Consider the following 23,840-nt stretch of genomic DNA (forward strand, 5'->3'; position numbering starts at 1 on the left):
CGCAAAAAATGATGCCCCATGCAACCCAGTAGGTGAAAAAATAAAAGCGCTATAGGAGTTACAATAGGGCCATTTTAAATATACCTGTTTGCAAAAAAAAGTTTTACTGCTAATAAAAATAGTAAAACGTTAGAAAACCTATTAAACATACATATTGCTGTGTTCAGACCGACCTATAGAATAAAGAAAAAATGCCAGTTTTACCCTAAAGTGCATTACGTAAACATGGAAGCCTCCCAAAATTTGCGGAATTGCATTTTTTGACCCAAGTTCACCCCATAAATGATATTTTGGGGATTCCGTTATATATTTTATGGCAGATTAAAAGAGGCCATTACAAAGTACACCTGTTCCTGAAAAAAAAAAGCCCTTATGTGGCCCTTTAGGTGGAAAAATGAAAGAGTTATGGGTCTTAGAAGGCGAGGAGGAAAAAACGAAAATGCAAAAGTGACAATTGGCCCGGTCCTTAGGGGGTTAAGGGGCTCAGTTTTTAATATGAATACATGTCCTTTTGTTATTAACTAGGCTGAGATCTGAGTGTTAGAAATGAGCGAATTTACAATGTAAACAAAGCAATTCGCTACACTCGGCAATCAGCTTGTCATCCGGCTGCCTTTGATCTCAACTCCTCCCTGTTCCGCTCTGGGTGCCTGGCAAAGCTAGATGCAGTCCTGGGGGAAGTTCCCAGGACTGCATCCAGCTTTGCCAGGTGCCCATAGCAGAACAGAGAGTATCGGAGATCAAAGGCAGCCGGATGACAAGCCAATTGCCTAGTGTAGGGAAGCACTTTGTTTACATTGTAAATTTGCTCATCTGTATTCTGTGTTATCACCAAAGTTGTGTTTTTGGAAGATTTAGTATTTCTCATTTTTTGGAAATCTTTTCAGGATTGTGATTATTGATTTATTGCTTACTAGTGTAGTACAGCCATATTGTCAGTGCATTACCAGCTTGTGTGTTTGTTATATACAGGCATTACACTTTTATAACATTTACAGCTGACTTTTTCTATCGCTTTGACATCCAGTCTTGTTTGCTCTTGTTCTCTGTGTTAAGCTAATGGTTTTAAATTTATAATTTACATTCTCATCAATCATCAAATTCCATTTGAAAATGGCTTTGGCTGCAAAAAAAAAAAAAATACAGATGTCAATCAAGTAAATGTTCTCATCCTGACAGCTCGAGTCAATCTTTGCAGCCACACTTAATTAAGATCTAAGGGGGAAAAAAATGTACAGTTGTAAAAAAAAATGTCAAAATTCCTTTCAGACCCATAATGACATTTGAACAGATCATTGGAGGATGCTGAATAAGTCTCAGATCTTTCTATGGTGTCTTTCAGCACATGCGCGTGTACTGTACTAAGGTTTTTTCGTGTCTAAAAATTATATTTTTTTCAAATGAAAAAGCATGACTTTGCCATTACTATTTGACATAATGTTTTCAGGTACATCTTTTTTTTTTTTTTATTTCTATCTATCCTGGTTTCCTTTGCAGGTTTCCTTTTACCTATATTTTGGTTCCTGTTCTAGTGCTGCGTTCTGTGTGGGTTTAATCTTTTAGCATTGTATGGCTTTGCTTTCATCCGTCCTTTTGTTGCTGCCTAACGCTTGCCTCTTCGAAAGTGCCTCCTTCTCTAATTCTAGTATAACCTCTTCATTGTAATCCACGTTCTAGTTTGTCTTTATGTTTGGACCATGTTATAAGGTTCAGAGCTCTGCTAGCGCATGTCATGTAAAAACAACTTGTTTTCACACAACCTACTAATGACATTGTAAGATCATTGTAGGGTTAAAAGTACAGTATTCGAAAATAAAAAAAATGATCTGGGACTGATTCTGTGGGAATGAAACATCAGAGGCACAAAAAGGTGACAGAGATGAGCGGAGACCAGATTGGGTGGGGTGTTGGAGCATAATTTATTTTTTTATCTCAGCCACATATACATTATTTTCTAAACAGATGACCTTTGAAAGACATTTAAAGATGGCATTGGTAGCATACAAAATTAATACTATTATAGTATATACCAAATAAATAGATCTTTTTTCAAAAATCTGCATTTTTACAATTTTTTTTTGTTTAGTGGTCCCATTGACACCCCTACATTCTAATAAGCCAGTCACAGCAGTCCGAAGCCTCTGCAAGGCCTTGGGACCTGGTGTGACTCATCTGTAGATTTAGCTTGCCTGCTGCAGGCTGTACCAGCAAAGCACCAATGTAATAGATCGGTGTAATGAATGTTCACTACAGTAAATCTGTATAAGCAATCAAATGATTGCTTATAATCATGCCATATGGACAGTTAGAAAGTTGTATATTTTTAATACAAATTGGGGGATTTTTTTAGGGGAATTCTATAAGAAATAAAATAAAAATGTTATGGGTTTAAGAAATTGAGGAAATAAACAGAAACCAAAATTAATATTTAAGGGGACAGGAAAGAGTTAAAGTGACTCTGTACCCACAATCTGACCCCCCCAAACCGCTTGTACCTTCGGATGGCTGCTTTTAATCCAAGATCTGTCCTGCGGTCGGTTTGGCAGGTGATGCAGTTATTTATGCTAAAAAACAACTTTTAAACTGGCAGCCCCGTGCCTTACGGGAGTGACCTAGATTGTGTATGCATTAGGCTGGCACAACCTCTCTGTCCCTCCTCCCCGCCCTCCTCATCATTAGGAATGCTCCAGACAGATTGCCTACTATTCATCAGCTGTGTCAGCACGGCACATGGGCTAGATTGTTAAGGCACCTGTGAAAATGTTCATCATGGAAAAAATGTTCCAGTGGCATTCCAGGGCACAGATATTCTAAGCCATGCCCGTAGGGCACTGGGCTGTAAGTTTAAAAGTTGTTTTTTAAGACAATTACTGCATCACCTGCCAAACGGACCCCAGGACAGATCTTGAATTAAAAGCAGCTATCTGAAGGTACAAGTGGTTTGGGGGGGTGAGATTGTGGGTACAGAGTCACTTTAAAACTATTCATAAGTTTCAGCTTGACATGGGATACCAATATGTGTTGGTTTAAAGGTGAAACTTCATAATTGCTGTATGTCAGTGGTTTGGTGTAAAGTTAAGTTTGACTAATAATTTAGAACTCATGCCACTTAAATAGCGACTTTTATTCAAATGTTGCTAATACTGGCACAAATCCACTAAAGTACTGAACACACTTACCTGGCTACATATGTTAGCTTATAGTAATAATAATATTTATTAGCTTTAAAGTTCACTTAAATTTATGAAGGTCTTTGCACCATTTTGCTAAATGTGGTGCATGAAAAACCCACACATAAACACAAAGACCACATACTTTATAGACACAAAAACATTTTCACCTGCTGTGATAAATTCCCTCCCCCAAAATTCTTCTACCCCTTTAGGCCTTGCTTCTCTGTCCGGTCATGCAGCTCTACTACAGATTTGTGCTGCTTCATTGTATTACCCTGAACAATGTTCAACTTGCAGGTCACACTGAACTTTGCAGGTTTCACTAGTCTGTTATAGTGTACCTGCTGCTGGAACACTGTAATGTTACTGAAAACTACTAGTACAGTAGCGATATATACATATATATATATATATATATATATATATATATATATATATATATACAGTACTGTATGCCTCACAGCTCACTCACTATGATCACTTGACTATGAGACCACACCTGGCCTGGCAAATATTCTTTAGTGGGCAGTGATGCATACTGTATTGTATGCATCATTGCTCACTACATTCACAGTCTTGTACTTGGTCTGGTGAATGTTACTGTAACTGACAATACAGTATTGCCGCTTAAGTGTTCTTTCATGTGGACCTAGCCCAGCAGATGTTAAATGAGCAGCAATATGTACACCGGTAGACCACTTTCGATCCATTAAAGTCATTGGGCCCACTGTGGTATACGCTGGCATGTCTTTTAGTTAGTTCCACATACTGACTATTTACTCAGATAAATAAAGTCTTTCATTTGATGCTACACTGTTTAAAGAACTCAAACAGTAACATAAAATGTAGTAAACTTTTTGATAAACACTACCTGATTAACCCCTTAAGGACCCATGACTAAGTCTAGAGCTGAGTTTGCTTTATTTTTGTAAAAAATATGGCATATCCCCTCCCCCCCAAGAAAAGTTAAAAATCGTCCCTTTACCATTTTACAAATAAAACATGTAACAATAAATAAACATATATTGTCGGGTGCATAATTGTCCAATCTATTAAGATATTATAATACTATTTGTATACATTGAATGGGATAAACGCAAAGAGGAAATAATTGCCAGGGTTGCCAATTTTTAAACACATCAGCAAAAGAATTAATGAAAAGCGATCAAAATCTCCCATCTATACAAATATGATACTAATAAAAACAAGAGATCATGGCACAAAAAATGACACTCCAAACAGCCCCATAGATGGAAAAATAAAGTTGCTATGAGTCTTAAAACATGAGTAGGAAAAAATCAAACTGCAAAAATTAAAATTGGCCTGGTCCTTAAGGTCCTTTAAAAAAAAAAAAAAATTGACATTATCAATGCAGTCAATAATTGCATTGAACTATAATTGGTGGAACACATATTATATGGGTTGGCTTCTCTAACAAAAGGAAAAGCATGATAAATGAAAAAAACGTATATGTCTATGTTGTATTTGTCTGCTTAGAAGTCTCTTCATTTAGCTGCACCTCTCAGAGGGATACTCTTCTCCCAATACACTATTTAAGACATTAACACTTTTATCAGGCCAGAGCTAATTATAAATGCACCTAATGAGCTGCACAAGGTGCCAAATCACATTAGCGGTTTCATGGCTGCAGTACATTGTTGCTGATGAGCTTTAAAGCATGTACCAATTACCAATATAAAACTACAAACAACCCAGGCGGATAGAAAATGACAGCAGAATTTACTGTTGGACGCCTCCCAGCCCAGATACATAGCATTCTTCTCGTACACTTCAGTACTGCCAACTAGTTTCATATGCAATGGAGTGGGCACTTTGTTTGGCAATGTTTAAGCCTTACTTTTAAAGTGTAGGTAAATCATGAGTGTTACGCTCTTGTTTTTGGAATCGGGGAATCTGCTTTGCTTTTTTGTTTTTCACGAACATCTTTATTTTTTATATTTGCATTACAATGGATTTAAACAGCCCACATCTCCTTTATATTAATTTAATTTATGCATTGAATTATATTGTTTGTTAAGCTAATATTCCTAAAAACCTTTAACATTTTTTGTGTTTTTTACGTGTTTTCAAATTATATTGATCCCCGAAAACTTGTCCTACTAGGTATGAAAACATATAAAGATTTGTCTAGTCAATTTTTGTTTCCAAATTGGTCAACCTGTTGGGAACGCAAAAAAACCCAAACCACCCTTAATTCTGCCAGTTCTGCCACATAGTATTTCAATCAAATCTATGAGTCAATTCCTTATTTTCATGTGAAAAGCAGTTAAAAGACTTCCAGGATTCATACAGAAAGCCCATTGAAACAAATTAATAAAAAAAAATAAAGAAAAAAGTTGCTGGCCTCCAGTTACTCACTAGTTAATGTTGCTCCATTCCTTCTGTTTTCATGATAGCAGACACTGTAGACGAGAAGCCAGCAGACTCATTACAAGATCTCTACAGGGCTCTGGAAAAAGCCAGTTTGTCCCCACTTGGAGAACAGCGACTTTCAACCAAATTGGAGTACAAGAAGTCTTTTATTAAAAGATCTAGTGATCCAGTAGTCAATGAAAAACTCCACAGACTGCGAATTTTGAAAAGCACTTTAAAGGTAGGAAATTAGAAAAGAACTTGGGATCTTGGGACATTCTTAAAGTGGCCGATTTGCCTTTAGTCTAGTAGTAAATATAACAAAAAGTGAGGTTGGCTTTGTTTATAAGGTGTGGTGTTTTTACTTTTTTATTTCAAACTTTGTGTTCTGCATATTTATAAAATATATTCACATTATTTTTATGTACAATATATATTTCTTTACATTGTGGCACAGAGAACAATTGCAAATACAGTATTATAGACAAACATAGAAGAACTTATACCAGTTATCCATGATTAGAGAAGCTTCAAGATGGCATCCCAGTCCAATTCCAATATAAAATAAGCCATTGTGGAGAATTCTCATTACTTATATTTGCCCTTACCTCTGTTCTTGGTTTTATAAGTATTTATTGTAGATCACTATATTAAAGCGACTCTGTACTCACAATCTGACCCCCCCAAACCACTTGTGCCTTCAGATAGCTGCTTTTAATCCAAGATCTGTCCTGGGGTCCGTTCGTCAGGTGATGCAGTTATTGTCCTAAAAAACAACTTTTAAACTTGCAGCCCTGTGTCAAACGGCCATGGCCTACAGTATCTGTGCCCTAACCTTGCACCACATCTCCGCCCCTCCTCCCCACCCTCTTCATCATTAGCAGTTTGGGGGGGGGGGACAGATTGTGGGTACAGAGTCGCTTTAAAGGAATCCTATTGAAGTCTTACAGAATCTTAGGAACCTTACCTAAATAGAGCAGTTGGGAAAATAAAACCGTATATATATATATATATATATATATATATATATATATATATATATATATATATATTTTGTTGTTTTAAACTCAATCAAACTTGGTACTTGATTATTGGGCAGATTTACCAACACTGTTTCATACTTAAGAGGACCTGTCACCCCCCCCATGCCGGGGTGACAGGCTCCCGACCCCCAGTTAGATCCCCTTATACGTACCTCCGAGTCCCGCTGCCGGAGCCGGTCCCAGGACGGAGATATTCCGGTCAGAAGCCTTCGCGCACGATCTGGAGATAGGTCCGGCGTCCATAGAGAATGAATGGAGCCAGACTCATCTCTGCAGCGTGCGCACGGCTCCATTCATTCTCTATGAACGCCGGACCTCTCTCCAGAGCGTGCGCGCCGACTTCTGACTGGGATATCTCTGTCCCGGGACTCGGAGGGATGAGGTACGTATAAGGGGATCTAACTGGGGGTTGGGAGCCTGTCACCCCGGCATGGGGGGTGACAGGTCTCCTTTAGTGTAAACTTATACGAGACAGTCTTTAATATGCCAAGTCTATTATAGTGGCTCGTGCTGTTTGACACATTTGCCACATAATTGGATATTGCGTACCATCCATTTTCTTACAAAACTTTGGCATGTGATGTGCATTTAAACCATGGATATGTTGGAATAATTTGAGGCAGATTCCATCAGATTTTTATGCTGATTCTTCCTCTACATGAAATCCAAGCCCCATTTTACTAGGAAATCAGATGAGGATCTAATTTGTCCTTGCACTTTTAAATTCTGCTAAAAATCTGCATTAATGAGGATTTTTGTCAAGAAATTAAATGGGATTTTGACAAGGATCTTACAAAAACATTTTTCTTAGCAATTACTTAGGATATTTTGATCAACTGTTAACTTAAAGCCCTATTACACCAAGCGATTATTGGCTGTTGCGGCCGATAATCGCTTGGTGTAATAGACCCTGTTAAAAGGCACCGATCAGCCAACATGCACAATGTCGGCTAATCCTTAGCTTTAAACTTGTTGAACACATTTATAACAATGGCGCCGATCTGCAGGCTGTCGCTCTGTGTAATAGAAGCAGCGGCAGCAGACCGCCGTTATCCCCTACTATGGGCTTCCCTCAAGCAGCTCCTAGCAACATCCCCCCCCCACAGGCGTGCGCGGGTAGGCTCACTGCCGGTGCCTGTAATAGCAATGGCAGCAAGTGGGAAACGAGAAGCAAGTGAGCGCTGATCTGACAGGTTGGCACTCATTTGCTCCTCAAGACTGGCCGTGTAATACGGCCTTTATTGTGCACATGTCCTAACCATGAACCTTTTCCATTAAGCCACACCACCTTTTATGTTGAGGAACAAAAATATCTAAAGAGAGTTTAGGCTACATAGTACATGCGGTACAAAGCCACTTGTTTGGTGCAAATTGTACCAGAAATATGGTATATTTGCAATAGTAAATGTGCCCCATAGTCTGTTTCAATATAAAATTTAGTTTATTGCCTTCTCGCAGTACTCTTTTATGGTGTGAACATCCATGTATGGGAATTGTAATAATGCAGACAGTTAATAGTGTCAGCGGTGCAGCAAATATTCCTACATAAAATAGTAAGTTCTGCTGACTGCCGTCCTGTTATGGAGGCACACTCCACAATGTTCATTATGTCTGCCTGATGAGCAGTTCACTTCATGGTTGGTCTCACAAACTTACCTCATCTCTTTACTGCACCAGCATTAATTATTATAATGTAGGAATCAATGGAACAGAATATAGATGTGATTGGGTCAGTAATTTTTTAATTCTAGCTGGAATTGCCTTTTAATGCCGGAGTAAAGTCATATATAAATGCGATAAATCATAGTCCTGTGACAGTGTGCTGCACATTCACACCATCATAGTTTTACCTGTTTACTTGTATTTTTTCCCACATTTTATTAATCTAAATAATAATAAGGGAAGGATGTGGTTTATCTGATTTAAGCTTGACTACTATGATGTTGCTTACATTTTGTAATAAAGAGTTTTTCTTGTTTTTCCTGTTGGCTTTATTGTAGGTCAGGGATGAACATTGTACTAAAAGGGTATTCTGCCCATTGACATTCATGGCAGCGCACTTGGCTGCTTCTGTAAAACCTTGTGACTTTAATGAAGAGCACATGTATGCACAGCCAGTTCTCCATTTTTTTTCCTTCCCTGTTATGACTATCACAGGCTGTTTTCTGTAGCTCATCAAGGAGTGCAAGTCCTTTGCTTTTCAGGGTGTATCATATAGCGTTATTATTAAGTCATGTAAAGGCAATTGCATCCAATGGCACACTAGGTGGCACTTGCCCTTGACACCAGCCCCGCTATAGATCACATACAGTTCAGTATGTTGGGGCTATACATTCAACACAAACAGATTTGCTTGGCATAATGTTAAGATCTAATCGAACGATCGCCCGGGCAGCTCCTTGCAAAGGAGCAAGCGGGCGCTGGTCTAACAGGTCGGTGCTCGCTTGCTCCTCTGAATTGGCCGGTGTACTAGGGCCTTAATGTGTACGTGCAGTATAAAAGGAAAGCTTCAGTGAAAACAAACACACCAGTGTGAGCAGTGGGGTACAGGAACAAAAAAAAGTATTATACTTACCTGTCCCTGTGCCCCCACAGCATCACGCCACCAGCTCGCTCTCCCCCTCCGGTCTCCATTCTATCCTGGCTTCCTGCATCATTACAACCCGGCAGAATGAACCAGTTATTTCTTTGGACGGATGGCGGAATCCACCCGTGCATAGAATGGACTCTATTGCACGGGTGGAGATGCGCGTGACCGTGAGTGGTGGCGAGCTGCGGGTGATTCGCACAGATTCCTTAGTGTAAACATACCCTAATTCTTAGTTTAAACTTAGACTAGATAATCTATAAGAAAGAAAGAAATCTGACTCATGCTGTTTGAAAAGCTAAGGCTTCTTTAGTCTTTTTGCGCCTTCCATTACTTGGTTTAGTTTTACCCTAAAAATGTTTGCCAAAAAAGTGGTGATCATACCTACTTTCTGCTAAGTTACAACCTCCTGCTTAGTGTGATGCAACTACAAACGCATTGAAAATATGGCAAAAGTCATTCACCCAGGTTTTTTTTTTTTGTGGGTGTGTGTGAACATTGTACCACATTTTTGCTATTTTATCTCTGTTTTTTTTTTACTTAGAAGGGTCTTTAAACTATAAGGTGATATTTATGAAAACCGGCATACTCTTATGGTGGTCTTAAATAAAGCTTCACCCCAATTTCCCTGCCTGATTTAATAAGAGGCGTATGCCTCTTAGTGAAACCAGCCTGACCTGTGCCTGCTGTACAGCACCAACAGAGAGGAAATTAAGTCAATGGATTGTATCTGTAATATACAGTCATTCATGTTGTATGCTTGAAAAGTATGTTTTTTGGTCTTCTAAAGAAGACAGCCCCTTTAAACCGAGTGAATAATTTTTATGACCCATAAAACAAATCATTACTGGAAGAAGTTCTTTCTCTCAGAAATTTTTATTTATTTATTTGCCTAGGTTACTACTCCAAATTTAACTATGTATACAATTTATTTGCAATGAGCAGTGTTTTTTCCCGCTTATCCCCAGGTGTGTATTTCACAATATGATAGTTAAAGTCTTGCCTGGCTCTGAACGCTTCTGCGGTCTTTTAAACCTGGAATTGCGGTGCTTATATCCCTAAGAATACTGTTATTTTTGGCTGAAAGGTTTTCTGCAGCTTTGATCATGATTTCTGTGCACCGAATGATTTACCAATAATTATTTGTGTAACTTAAACTGAGAAGAGATTGCTTATTCAGCATGCTCATACATATGCATATACTATATTCAGGGGGCGGGTGGAAATGGAAAGCTGTTTTAACTGGATGGTACTGTTTATGCCATCTGTGAGGAACCATGGAGCAAGCAGAGAACTTTATTAATCACTTCTGAATATCTCTCCAGAGCTAGAAACATTTGGGCTACCAAGTATAATGTAAAAATATTTAACTACTGTATGTGCATCTGGAACAACTGTGATAAACTGGAACACTGGAATAAAGTGGCTCACAGTTGTAGATCATAATCGCTTAGTAATGCTTTAGAAGATCAGCAGCGACCGGGTGAGAGCTAGAAGTTGAGTAGTTGGAAAGACCAAAGTTACTCTGGAGTGCCATAAATCACTAGGGGATAGACTCCCATTGATTAGCAGCACACCACCTTACTTTTACTCCATGCATCCGTCTCTTGGGGGAGCCAAAGCTAGAGCTTGTTGTTAGCTTAAGGGAATTTGAGTATCAGTCTAGAAAAATGCCAAAGCACAGATGACTTTCCATCAGCCTCAGCAAGAGAGGCGTCACTCTCTAAATCCCAAGCCAGAACACCATGTAATGGTAAGGGAGTCTATAAATACCTGATACCTGCCACTTCTAGCCACATGTAACTGAACGATAGGAGACAGAGTCTACTGCTTCTAGATAACCTTAGCCATCATGAGACCCTGTATCCATCAATTACCTAAAAGACCAAAGGGAACTCTATCTCCTATCCTGCTTTTTATATGACTGGGAGTCTTTGCAGCAGCTGCTATAATCAGGTATTTATAGGCCAAACCAAAAATACATGTTATTTAGAAAAATGGTGCACAGAGCTGCACTTTAGTCTGTTTTATTATAACTTTTAAGGTATGCTTTAACCAGTTCAGGACCATGGCCGTAACTGTGCTTCCATTTTTGTGGTGCGTACAGTTATGTCCGCGGATGAAATGTCACTGATATCCAGGCACCGGCCGCAACTGTCAAGGCCCGAGCTGCACTCTGATCCCAGCAGTTAACCTTCAATGCAATTGCAGCATCTATAGGACAGAAAGGAAGGAGAATTGTTCCTCTGTTCTCCATCGGGGCTATGTGACCCTGATGGTAACTATGACAACCGGAGGCCTCCCTGAGGCCTCCCTGAGGCCTCTAGTGTTATAGCTATGGAGCCGTATAGCTGAGTTTGACCAGCTATGCCTATGACAACGCTGCAATGTATTGTGTATGTATTATTGAGTGAAGTCCCCACAGTGGGAGAGTAAAATGTTAAAAAAAAAAATAAAAACTTGTTTGCATGCTTTCAGAAGGCAGAATGACTCAAATAGCTGAGCCACACGAACGAATACTGCTTCGTACAAGCGTTCATTTTAATCTATTGCTATAGGATGTACCTCACCTGATTACAACACTCCTGGCTTTCATGTGGAAAATGCTGCAAATTTTCTCCAATTTGTGTGGATTTCCTGTGGATCTATGGCAGGTTTTTTTGCAACCAATGATATTTTATGATATTTGGAAACCAAGGTCTTGTGAAGCTACAGGAAAGACTATCTAGTAAATAACAGTGAAAATCCTGGGCAGGTGCTCCTTGGAATTAACATGGTATCTTAGTTCCCAGACTGCATCGTTTTGTTTTGCAGTCTCTTATACTGTCTGAAGCATTATTTTCTGATTGTTTTATTTGTTTTGTCTGTTTAAAACATGTAATTTTTTTGTATTTTTTAAGGGGGCAGCCATCAAACCTGGGCTGTTTTAACAGCATTTAGTAATATGCCTTACAGCAAGTGCTCCATAGACATAGCACAAATAACATCTCCAGAAACTATTCTTTGTATGGTGCAGGTTTGTCAGCATGCTCTGTGATCTGTAAAAAGGTCATTACTAGGGATGAGCAGATTTACAGTCGGAAGGAATGCAAAGCGCTTCTGTAGGACCAACTGGCAGCTTGTCAGGCTGCTGGCTTTGAATTCTGTGTGCCTCCATGCTGCTCCGGGTGCCGGGAAAAGCTGGATTCAGTTGCGTGAAACTGGGAGAAGTTTCCCAGGACTGGATCCAGCTTTTCCAAGGACCCATGGAGAAGCGGCACAGAGTGGTACAGACGTCAAAACCAGCAACCTGACAAGCTGCCAGCTGATCCTAACAAAGCCTTTTATAAGAGAGAAGTGTTTTTAATTAAAAAAAAAAAAAAAAACTTAACACAGGAATAAGGGGCCACAATCTGAGATCAGATCTGAGGAAAGATCAGGAACAATATGATAAAATCTTACTTAACTGAAACAGTAGTAGGAGCTTGGAACAAACTTAAAGGATATGTTTGGGGGGGAAAAACTACCATATTTTCCAGCGTATGACTACTTTTAAACCCTGAAAAATAATCTTAGAAGTCAGGGGTCGTCTTATACACCAGGTATGGTCGCCCCATACAGTGGTGGAGCTAAAAAAAATTACCACATCCCCACCATATGGGACGACCACTATAAAAAAAAAAAAAAAAAAAAAAAAAAAGTTAACTCACCTGTGACCCGATCCTGGCAGCCGCGCGTCTCCTGTCCCGTTCCCGGCCCCGGCCGATGTGACATACACTGCCTGCACCAGAGATCTCCGAAGCTCTCCCAGGCAGCTGAGGGTCTCATAGGAGAAGCTTGGAGATGCTCAGCTGCCGGGAGAGCTTTGGGAGAATGACAGAGGCGCTGGAAGTTCCCGAAGCCTCTGTCATTCTCCCGAAGGTGAGTTAATAGTTTGTTTTATTCTTCTTTAGCCGCAGTTAACCTCTGCCTGACCACAGCAGGGCTGTAGTCAAGCGGGGGTTAACATTTTCCGGCGTATAAGGCTAACCCCTGGCAATCTTCTTAAAAGCCAGGGGTCGTCTTATACGTTGGAAAATATCGTATATCTATTATCTACGATAACAAGAAAGGAAACACTGAAAGGGCAGACTAGACAAATGGCAGATGGACAAGGTGGTCTTTTTCTGATGACAATCTTCTGTTTCCTAAGCTGTTTAAGTCAATGGGGCATGTGCCTGGCCATGCATGTATATGTTGGCATCCCATTTTGACAGGCTTCCAGGGATGGCAAAATCATAGTACGAACAGCCAGCCGTTTCTGTAATTTCTGTATAGCCTAATAGAGCATATGAAAAGAGGTTGCCACTCTAAGACAACTTGAAGCCATGGAGTGTTTTTACCTCCTCCTACAGGTATAGAGGACAATCTAAAAATAAAAAATAAAAAAAAGACATTTGTAGCATAATGCTTACTACTTCCATCACACAAAGTTGTTTCATTTTGAGTTCTCCTTTAAATGAACGTGGGCATTAAAGTGTACAGGATGTTTCAGTACAGCTAAATAATTGTAGACAGTAAATAAATGTTATTTTCGACCAATAATATTCTTTTCTTTTTTTTTTTGATCTTTTAGGCCAAAGAAGGAGAAGTAGCTATTATTGATAAGGTTCTGGAAAATCCAGACTTGACATCTAAAGACTTTCAGGAATGGAAACAACTATATCTTGACCTTTTTTTGGACATCTGTCAAAAAAGTGACGTAAAGAACTGTGAAAGCGTTTCTTCTGAAGTGGATGCTCTTATTCAGTCTCTATCTCTCACGCATTCTTATATTGAAACGCATGTATAATTGTTGTATTCTCTGAATCTGAACCATGGAAATTTTTCTAACTGAAATTATTCTGAATATCTGCAAAGTCTGGTAATATATAAATATATATATTTTAATGTTGCTGACATATGTGGCGTAAGCATTATATTGCCGAGATGCCATTGTCTTATTTTGGCATTTGTAATTTTTTAATGCTATCAGTGCTATGCTTTGTGTTATTTTTGTGGTAAAAAAAATGGAATAAATAATATGTATTGAATATGTTGGTCAAGCTTAGGGCTTTATATTTGAAAACTAACTTTTCTATGACACACAAATTATTTCTGGGTACAAAAATTTACTGTATGGCAAAAGACTTAATAACTTTTTTTTTTATATCCACATAGATAACTATATGTAAGAATGCCTCAGATAGAATATATGAAATGCTGCAGTTATATTTTTTTAGAGTATAAGAGTAAATTATATAATGACATTCAAGGAAATTTATAGTACAGATTGGTTACTGTTAAATAGAATATTCTTTCTGGCTCTGTTAACGGTAACATCGCGGCTTCTATTTAGAACAGTGAATCCTTTTTCAGCTTCTAATGGATTCCATTGACTTATAATTGGGTTTGTTAGGCTTCTTTCAGGGTCTAGTATTTTAATTACAAGCGTAAAGTTTTGCAGCACTGCTGGAACCCTTGATGGAACCACCATAACCAACAAATGTGAACAGAGCCTTATTGTGACAATACTCTGGGAAATATATATTTGTTGCTACAACATTAGCCATAATACACATAGAGAATAATAACCAGAATATTCCGTAAGACTACCTCCTGAAATACGTCCCATCTTTTAAAGTGACTGCTACGTAAAATGAAGATGGATTGTCTATCATGTTTAAATGAGACTAGCTTATTCTTGTACAACTTTTAGTTTCTAAATTATTTGTCAGAAATAATTCATATGAGAAACTGTTTCTATGAAACATTATATAACACACTGTTTTTCTGCTGGGTTTTCTCTGCCTGAATGATGACTACTATGTATAAGAAGTAAGTCATAATGCACAATTTTATTGGCTTGGGTACGAATAATATGGCGGGTAATTTGGCCTTGCTGGCCACATATAGGGAAAAAAATGGGAGGAAAAAGACAAATAACTCAACAAACACATTATATGGCGAAGGTTACATACTATTTAGTAAGAGTTCATAGCAGAGGCATACTACAGCTCCATTATTTTTTTTTATACAGAGCCATTGTATGAACTCTGTTGCATTCTATTGTACCTCACTATGCATTTGGTTTCATACAAAGGTTTATGGAGGGGATTTTGTATGTTGAATTTCATAGGAAAACAAAGGCAAAAAAGTCCATTGTATGCAATAGAACAATATATTAGCATTATTTTTAAGGGAGAATATCTCCATATTAAAATTTATGGGAAACTGTTTTTCAGCATACAATATGAGAAGTCTGGATTTAAACAATGATTAGGTAGATAGAGTTCTATAAAGTAATATTTCAATTAAGAATTAATAAAGTAATTCTGTTGGGAAACAAGGTGATTGTCCATATAATGTACGTGTCTTCAGCTTGTGAACAGAGCTTCCCTTAACACATTAAGTGAAACTTTTCTACATGATATAAATCCATTTGTAGGCAAACACATATATAACACTGAGCCCTTATAGAGATCATTGAGTTTTCTTTCAAAGGGCTTACATTGGGTGAGATTTATAAAGTATAAATGTGAATGTTACCTGTAGGTACCTTAAGATTCTACAGTATTACATTAATAACAGAGTACTTGAGGTAACCAGGAAATTCTTAATTTATGTTGTTAACATATGAGCTACTGCACATAGAACAATAAAATGGTAAATCAGATATGGTCTCTTACTGGGTGGGACTCTAGTATTGGAATGGTTAGGGGAATATCTCTTGTGTGTATCAAAAAAGCCATATTACACCCAGCTTCGTAGCTAATGTCTAATGGGCCCTGGTTCAAGAGTTCAACAATGATTCCCCATTCCTTCCATAGTGCTTCCCTCCCTTAGCAAGGACCCTATATTTACCCCCCCCCCAGGATACCCCTAATACTTAACCCCCCTCCCCTCCAGTGGGTCCCCCCAGGATTTCCCTAGTACTTAACCTTAACCTTAACTTAACCCCCTCCACATTCTTTGCCTTACCATCCTTTGTGCTCCTCTACTCTTAATATTTTATTAACCATACCTGGCTGGTGGCTAGTAGGTCCAGGACTCCCCCCCCCCTAACTATGGTGATTGTCCAACAGCAGCCTACATCCAGCCTGTTTTACAAGTTGGAGACACAGTGAGGTAGCAAGGGGGGCCTCTGCAACCACTATAGCTACACCACTGTTACACCCCGTTGGAATAATCTCTTTAACTTGTTGACAACACATAACAAGCATGCTCATCCAGATGCCGTTAACAGTGTATGGCTCAGGATGTGAGCCCACGCTATACACAGAGCCTACGTGCTCCTGTCAGAAGCCAAGGACTGTGGCTCTTAGCCAAATCCATAGTATCGGCTAACTAACCATTTAGATGTCTCTGTCAAAACTGACAGCAACATTTAAATGTTCTTTAAAGGCCTTCAATGATGGTCCAGGCCTCTGCTAGGCTTTGGGCTGCTGTGGCTCTAGAAATGCTTATAGGCTGCCTTCAGCAGCCTGTAGCAATAGATTAAATATAAGATAGATCAATGCAGTACTTATGTGCTGCATTGATCTCCATGAACAGCCATAGAGCCACAGTCCCCTAGGGGAATTACAAATAAGTAGGCAAAAAAAAACCCTATATAAAAAAAACCCTTTGCATATTAAAGGGGTAGTGCGGCGGTAAAAAAATTATTCACAGAATAACACACATTACAAAGTTATACAACTTTGTAATGTATGTTTTGTCTGTGAATGGCCCTCTTCCCCATGTCCCACCACCCCCACCTGTGTACCCGGAAATGTAGTGCATAATACATACCTGATCCGTGCCGACACGCGTCCGCCATCTTGTGCCAAACGTCATCTTCGGCCGGCCGGCCCGAACACCTCCGATCTTCCCGAGTGCTGGACGCATCATCAGCTGCTCAGCCGCGATTGGCTGAGCATAACTGTGCATAACCGTAGATGACGTTTGGCACAAGATGACGGACGCGTGTCGGCACGGATCAGGTATGTATAATGCACTACACTTCCGGGTACACGGGTGGGGGTTGTGGAACACGGGGAAGGGGGCCATTCACAGACATAACATACATTACAAAGTTGTATAACTTTGTAATGTGTGTTATTCTGTGAATAATTTTTTACCGCCGCACTACCCCTTTAAAAGTTTAAATCACTCTCCTTTTCCCATTTTATAAATGTAAAAATCATATATAATAAAATAAAAAAACAGATGTATTTGATATTGCCATAACTATTAAAATATACATTTGTGATCTTGCATGATAAACAACGTACACAAAATTGCTGATTTTTGGTCACATTGCATCCAGAAAAAAATAGAAGAAAAAGCTATTAATAATTTACACGTACTGATGTAAGGTGCCAATAAAAATTATGGCACAAAAATGAACCCTCAAATAGCCCTCAAAAATAAAAGCATTAAAAACATCAGAAGAGAGCAGTTTTGAACCCTTTTTTTTTTCAAACCTAACTACCACCAATAAGCCTTTTTACGGCAACCCAGCAGTTGTTGCATATAGCCCTCCTTTTCCCCAATTTTTAATAAAAACCATAAAAGAGAATATTTAATATCGCTGCGTGCAGAATTGTTAAAATGAATTATTAAGATGAACCATTACTGATTCTGCACAGTGATCAAGCGTAAATAGAGATGAGCGAACCTGGAGCATGCTCGAGTCCATCCGAACCCGAACTTTCGGCATTTGATTAGCGGTGGCTGCTGAAGTTGGATAAAGCCCTAAGGCTATGTGGAAAACATGGATATAGTCATTGGCTGTATCCATGTTTTCCAGACAACCTTAGAGCTTTATCCAAGTTCAGCAACCCCAGCTAATCAAATACCAAACGTTTGGGTTTGGATTGACTTGAACCCGAACCCGGTTCGCTTATCTCTAAGCGTAAACTAAAAATAACACCAAAATTGCAGATTTTTTGTGATATCATCTATCTATATAAACAGCCAATTGCTGTAATCGTACTGATCTAAAGAATAAAGATAACACATCCGTTTTATTGCAAGGTTAACAAAATCCCTTAATAGGTGCAGAACTGCAGGGTTGGTTTATTAATTTTTTTTTGTCTGTTTTTTTGACTGTTTTTGCCTAGAAATTTTTTTCCCTGTTTTGCAGTACATTTTGTGAAAAAATAAAGGATTAAAAAGGCCTATTTGTCCCGCAAAAAAATAAGCCTTTATATGGCTTATTATATGGAAAAATATACGAGTTTATGACTCTTTGTGAGGATTTACAAATTTGCCAAAAATCTCATGCGGCATTAAGTTTAATTTTTTTTAAACTGAAAGTAAAAATAAAATAAAAGCTATATATAAATTGGGTATCATTGTAATGTTACTAATTTGAGGAACATTGATAACATTGTGGTTTTACCATACAGTGAACAGCGTAAAGACGAAACCACTAGAGATGAGTGAACTGGGTTCGGGTTCGAGTCCATCATTTGATCATTTGATTAGGTCATTTGATCATTTTATTAGGGGGGCTGCTGAAGTTGGATAAAGCTCTAAGGTTGTCTGGAAAACATGGATACAGCCAATGACTATATCCATGTTTTCCACATAGCCTTAGGGCTTTATCCAACTTCAGCAGCCACCGCTAATCAAATGCCGAAAGTTCAGGTTCGGATGGACTCGAGCATGCTCAAGGTTCACCCATCTCTAGAAACCACCGATTAAATATAAAAAAAAATAAATTGCTTCTTTTTTTTTCAATTTTACCATGCTCATTTTTTTCCCCGTGTTTAAAGAATATTTTATGAAAAAATTAAGTGTGGCATTACAAAGAACAATTGGTGTTGCAAAAAATAAGACCTCATTTGGATCTGTAGGTAGAAAAATGAAAGCTCCATGGCCTTTTAAATACAAGGAGGAAAAAACAAAAGTGCGAAAATTTGCTTGGTCCCTTAGGGGTTAGAGATTACTTGTGTGCCCTCTGGGCATATTTTGGTAAATATTGGTATTCTCCTTAAAATAACAATTTTAAAGCGTCATGTCTTAACAGCTAGACATTACCATTCCCTGTGTCAATTCAGTGTCTTCTTATATAGTCTTAGGCTATGTTCACACACTCTGGCCCAGATTTACTGTTCAAGGGTCCAATATTCAGCCATGTACAGCTGCAAACGAGGAACGATCAGCTAGATCAGCGCTCACGTGCAGTGCCTTTACAAGGCATGATCATCATTAACATACATTATTGGTCGTACATCTCCTGTTTTAGACAGAGGGATGCGCAATTGATTTTTACAGTTATAGAAAACATCAAATCAGCCAACGACCAGGTTTTTGCTCGCTCATGGGCTGATCTCTTGCCCACTTATATGGGCCAATTATCAGTCCATGTAAAAGTAACTAGCAGTGCAAAGTACATACAGTCCTCAGATATGCCAGATTTATCAGTCTGGGTTTATACATTAAAATGAAAACAAGTGAAAGAAATAGTTATAAAATAGGTCTACGGGGAAGCTGCAGTCAGTGCACAAATGTTTTTCCATATACTCTAATAGAACACATTATTAGATTTTAAAAAAAGGTTGCTTTTTATTTAATTTAATTTTTTTGTTTAAACCCAGCCACAAACTGTTTCAGGCTTATTAATAAATCTAGCATATTGGTCGGCTTACTTTCAACCAGAATCACGTCAGATATCAGTGCATCAAGGCAATGCCTCTTTTGTCAGACCCAGTGGAGACATGTCTAAAAAGTGTCTACAACTAATAAATGTGGCACAAGTCAAAAATTTTCACTATAGTTTTTATCCTGGTTTTGTAAAAAAAAAAAAAATACTGTTCATGCTCTTAACCATATACTGTAAAATCAGTGCTAATAGTATTATAAATTACACAGGTCAACAGCATTTTTGGGGCCAAAGATATTTCAACGAATTTAGGGTAACTTTGGGGTGCTGATTCTGAATATGTCATCAGTTTTGCCAGATTGGCTCAAGTTTTTGAGAATTTTCGTGAAATGTGTAAAAAAAAAAAAAAAAAGACGTAATTTGCTACACGCGCATTAACTTTATTGCTATTGTCATGAATACAATAAATTTTACAAAGTAAATGTTGATTTTAGTTTATTTTAACTAGTTTTAGAAAGTAATCTTCAAAAATGAACAAGACATGAAAAAAAACTTGAGCCAATCTGGCAAATCTGATAGCATATTCAGAATCAGCACCCCAAAAATACCCCAAAATCATTAAAATATTTTGGACACCAGTAATTTTTTTTTTTTGTTGACCTGTGTTATCAGTATTGGTGGCATATTGTTAGAATAAACCTCAATATGTAGTTAGTGGGTGATCGACCACAGAAGACCATTTAGCAATGACCATTCAGACGACTTATCTTCAGACCTGCGTCTTTGACCCCCACTGATTCTATACTGATGCCCATGGTTAGGCCTTCAATTTTATACCACAAAAATGTTAACTCTATAGCACAATATAGATAGGATATTTACTTGTTGGGTATGTTCGCATGTACCATATCACGGCAGATTTCACCCTGCAAGTTTTTCGCTGCAATTATGGTTAATATTAAAGTCTATGGCACTCCATTCTCACTGTGGACTTTTATTTTAAAGCCAGAATGGAGTCCATAGCGTTGCAGTCAGTGATTGGCTGAGCGTGGGGCCCTGAGAGTAAAATGTGCTGCCATACGGTACATGTGAAGGTACTAGAGATGAGCGAACCTTGAGCATGCTCGAGTCAATCCGAACCCTAACTTTCGGCATTTGATTAGCGGTGGCTGCTGAAGTTGGATAAAGCCCTAAGACTATGTGGAAATCATGGATATAGTCATTGGCTGTATCCATGTTTTCCAGACAACCTTAGAGCTTTATCCACGTTCAGCAGCCCCAGCTAATCAAATACCGAACGTTCGGGTTCGAATCGACTCGAACCCGAACCCGGTTCGCTCATCTCTAGAAGGTACCCATTTAGGGGAAACTTAGGCTACATGTCTTATAGTTACATAGTTACATAGTTACATAGTTACATAGTTAATACGGTTGAAAAAAGACACATGTCCATCAAGTTCAACCAAGGAGGGGATGGATACAGGGAAGGGGGAGGGGTGATATGTTCTATACATATGCATCTATATTATTTTGGTCTAAGAACTTGTCTAGCCCTGTTTTGAAGCCCTCTACTGTTTTTGCTGTGACCAGATCCTGTGGTAGACTGTTCCACAGATTCACAGTTCTCATGGTAAAGAAGGCTTGTCGCCTCCGGAGATTGAACCTTTTTTTCTCCAGGCGGAGGCAGTGCCCTCTTGTCCTTTGAGGGGGTTTTACCTGGAACATCTTTTCCCCATATCTCTTGTAGGGGCCATTTATATATTTAAATAAGTTAATCATATCTCCCCTTAAACGTCTCTTCTCCAGACTAAACAAATGTAATTCTTTTAATCTCTCCTCATAACTAAGATGCTCCATTCCCCTTATTAGTTTAGTTGCCCGTCTTTGTACCCTCTCCAGCTCTAGAACATCCTTTTTATGAATCGGGTTCCAAAACTGGACGGCATACTCCAGATGGGGCCGCACCAAAGCTTTATAAAGCGGTAATATTATATCCCTGTCCCGTGAGTCCATGCCTGTTTTAATGCATGACAATATCCTACTGGCCTTAGAAGCAGCTGACTGACATTGTGTACTGTTCTGTAGTCTATTATCTACAAGTACACCCAGATCCTTCTCCATCAGTGACTCTCCCAGAGTAACTCCCCCCAGGACATATGATGCATGCGGGTTATTAGTACCCAGGTGCATAACTTTACATTTATCCACATTGAACCTCATTTGCCAAGTGGACGCCCAAACACTCAGAGTGTCTAAGTCATCCTGTAACATCTGCACATCCTCCATAGACTGTACTGTACTACAAAGCTTGGTGTCATCTGCAAAGATAGAAACATTGCTGTTAATTCCATTCTCAATATCATTAATAAACAAGTTAAACAGAAGAGGGCCCAGTACTGACCCTTGGGGTACACCACTTATTACCGGGGACCATTCGGAGTAGGAATCATTGACCACCACTCTCTGGGTACGATTATTAAGCCAGTTTTCAATCCAGTTACACATTAAATTTTCCAAACCAATAGACTTTAACTTACCCATCAGACGTCCATGAGGAACTGTGTCAAACGCTTTTGCAAAATCCAGGTACACTATATCCACAGCCGCGCCGCCATCCAGGCTTCTACTTACCTCTTCATAGAAACATATTAGGTTGGTTTGACAGCTTCTGTCCTTAGTAAAACCATGCTGGTTATCACTTATAATACTATTAGCCACTACATACTCCCCGATGTAGTCCCTTATAAGCCCCTCCAATAGTTTCCCCACAATCGACGTTAAGCTTACGGGTCTATAGTTACCTGGGGAAGTTCGAGAGCCCTTTTTGAAGATCGGCATTACATTTGCCTTACGCCAGTCCCTCGGCACAATACCAGTAAGCAAAGAATCACGGAATATTTCATACAAGGGTAGTGAAATTACAGAACTGAGTTCCCTAAGAACTCTGGGGTGCAATCCATCAGGCCCTGGAGCTTTGGTTACATTGAGTTTGTTTAATTTATCTTGGACCATATCTATAGTAAACCAGTTCAGTACATTACATGTGTTAGCAGCACTGGCCCCACCCACCTCAGTACTGGCCCCACCCACCACAGCTCCATCCTCTTTTGTATATACAGAACTGAAGAACCCATTAAGTAACTCAGCTTTCTCCTGATCCCCAGTTATTAATTCCCCGTCGCCATTATTTAGGGGTCCTACATGCTCTGACCTTGGTTTTTTTGCATTAATATATTTGAAGAATTTTTTGGGGTTTCTTTTGCTTTCTATAGCTACCTGCCTTTCATTGTGAATTTTTGCTGCTTTTAATACATTTTTACAGGTTTTGTTGACTTCTTTGTAATGTTTAAATGCTACAGCTGACCCCTCTGATTTATATTTTTTGAATGCCCCTTTTTTCTCATTTATAGCCCTTCTAACCTCGGTTGTAAGCCATGTGGGATTGGATTTTAACCGCTTATATTTGTTACCCATAGGAATATATTTGGCAGTACAGTTATTTAATGTGGATTTGAAGATTTCCCATTTATTAGCTGTATCCGTATGTGACAGCAGCCGCTCCCAGTCTGTGCCCTGAAGTTCTGCCCTTAACCCAGGAAAATTGGCCCTTTTAAAATTAAGAGTTTTTGCCCTCCCAACATGTTTTTCTTTTCTACACTTTAAGCTAAAAGTCACTATATTGTGGTCACTATTACCCAGGTGTTCATGGACAGTGACATCCCCAACCAGCTCAGCGTTGTTAGAAATAACCAGATCCAACAAGGCATCACTTCTAGTTGGCTCCTCCACAAACTGGCCCAGAAAATTATCCTGCAGGAGGTTAAGAAATTCCCTCCCCTTTGTGGTTTTAGCTGAACCGTGACCCCAATCTATATCTGGGTAGTTTAGGTCCCCCATTATCACTACTGTTCCCTCCCGGGCAGCCCGCTCTATTTGTCTATTCAACTGGCCATCTACCTCCTCAGTAATGTTGGAGGGTCTATAGATTACACCAAGAATAATTTTTTCACTCTTTACCTCCTTCTGTAGTTCTACCCATAATGCTTCCACATCATCACAGTCATCGCCCACTATTG

At 38.9% G+C, this 23,840-nt stretch overlaps 1 protein-coding gene across 4 annotated transcripts in view; it reads left to right on the forward strand.

Annotated features, from left to right (window-relative positions):
- CNKSR2 (connector enhancer of kinase suppressor of Ras 2) overlaps window positions 1-14,363 on the forward strand; it is a 258,126-nt gene extending 243,763 nt beyond the window's left edge. For 3 of the 4 annotated variants that reach the window (XM_069945142.1, XM_069945143.1, XM_069945144.1), the window contains 2 exons: window positions 5,591-5,787; window positions 13,771-14,363. In XM_069945142.1, the coding sequence (XP_069801243.1) occupies window positions 5,591-5,787; window positions 13,771-13,986 (413 nt within the window). In that variant the 3' untranslated portion in view covers window positions 13,987-14,363. The remainder of the gene's footprint in view (window positions 1-5,590; window positions 5,788-13,770) is intronic. The other variant, XM_069945145.1, reaches the window with a different exon arrangement.
- Window positions 14,364-23,840: the final 9,477 nt, after the last annotated feature.

The sequence above is a fragment of the Dendropsophus ebraccatus genome, chromosome 11, assembly GCF_027789765.1.
Source record: "Dendropsophus ebraccatus isolate aDenEbr1 chromosome 11, aDenEbr1.pat, whole genome shotgun sequence".
Taxonomy (NCBI): domain Eukaryota; kingdom Metazoa; phylum Chordata; class Amphibia; order Anura; family Hylidae; genus Dendropsophus; species Dendropsophus ebraccatus.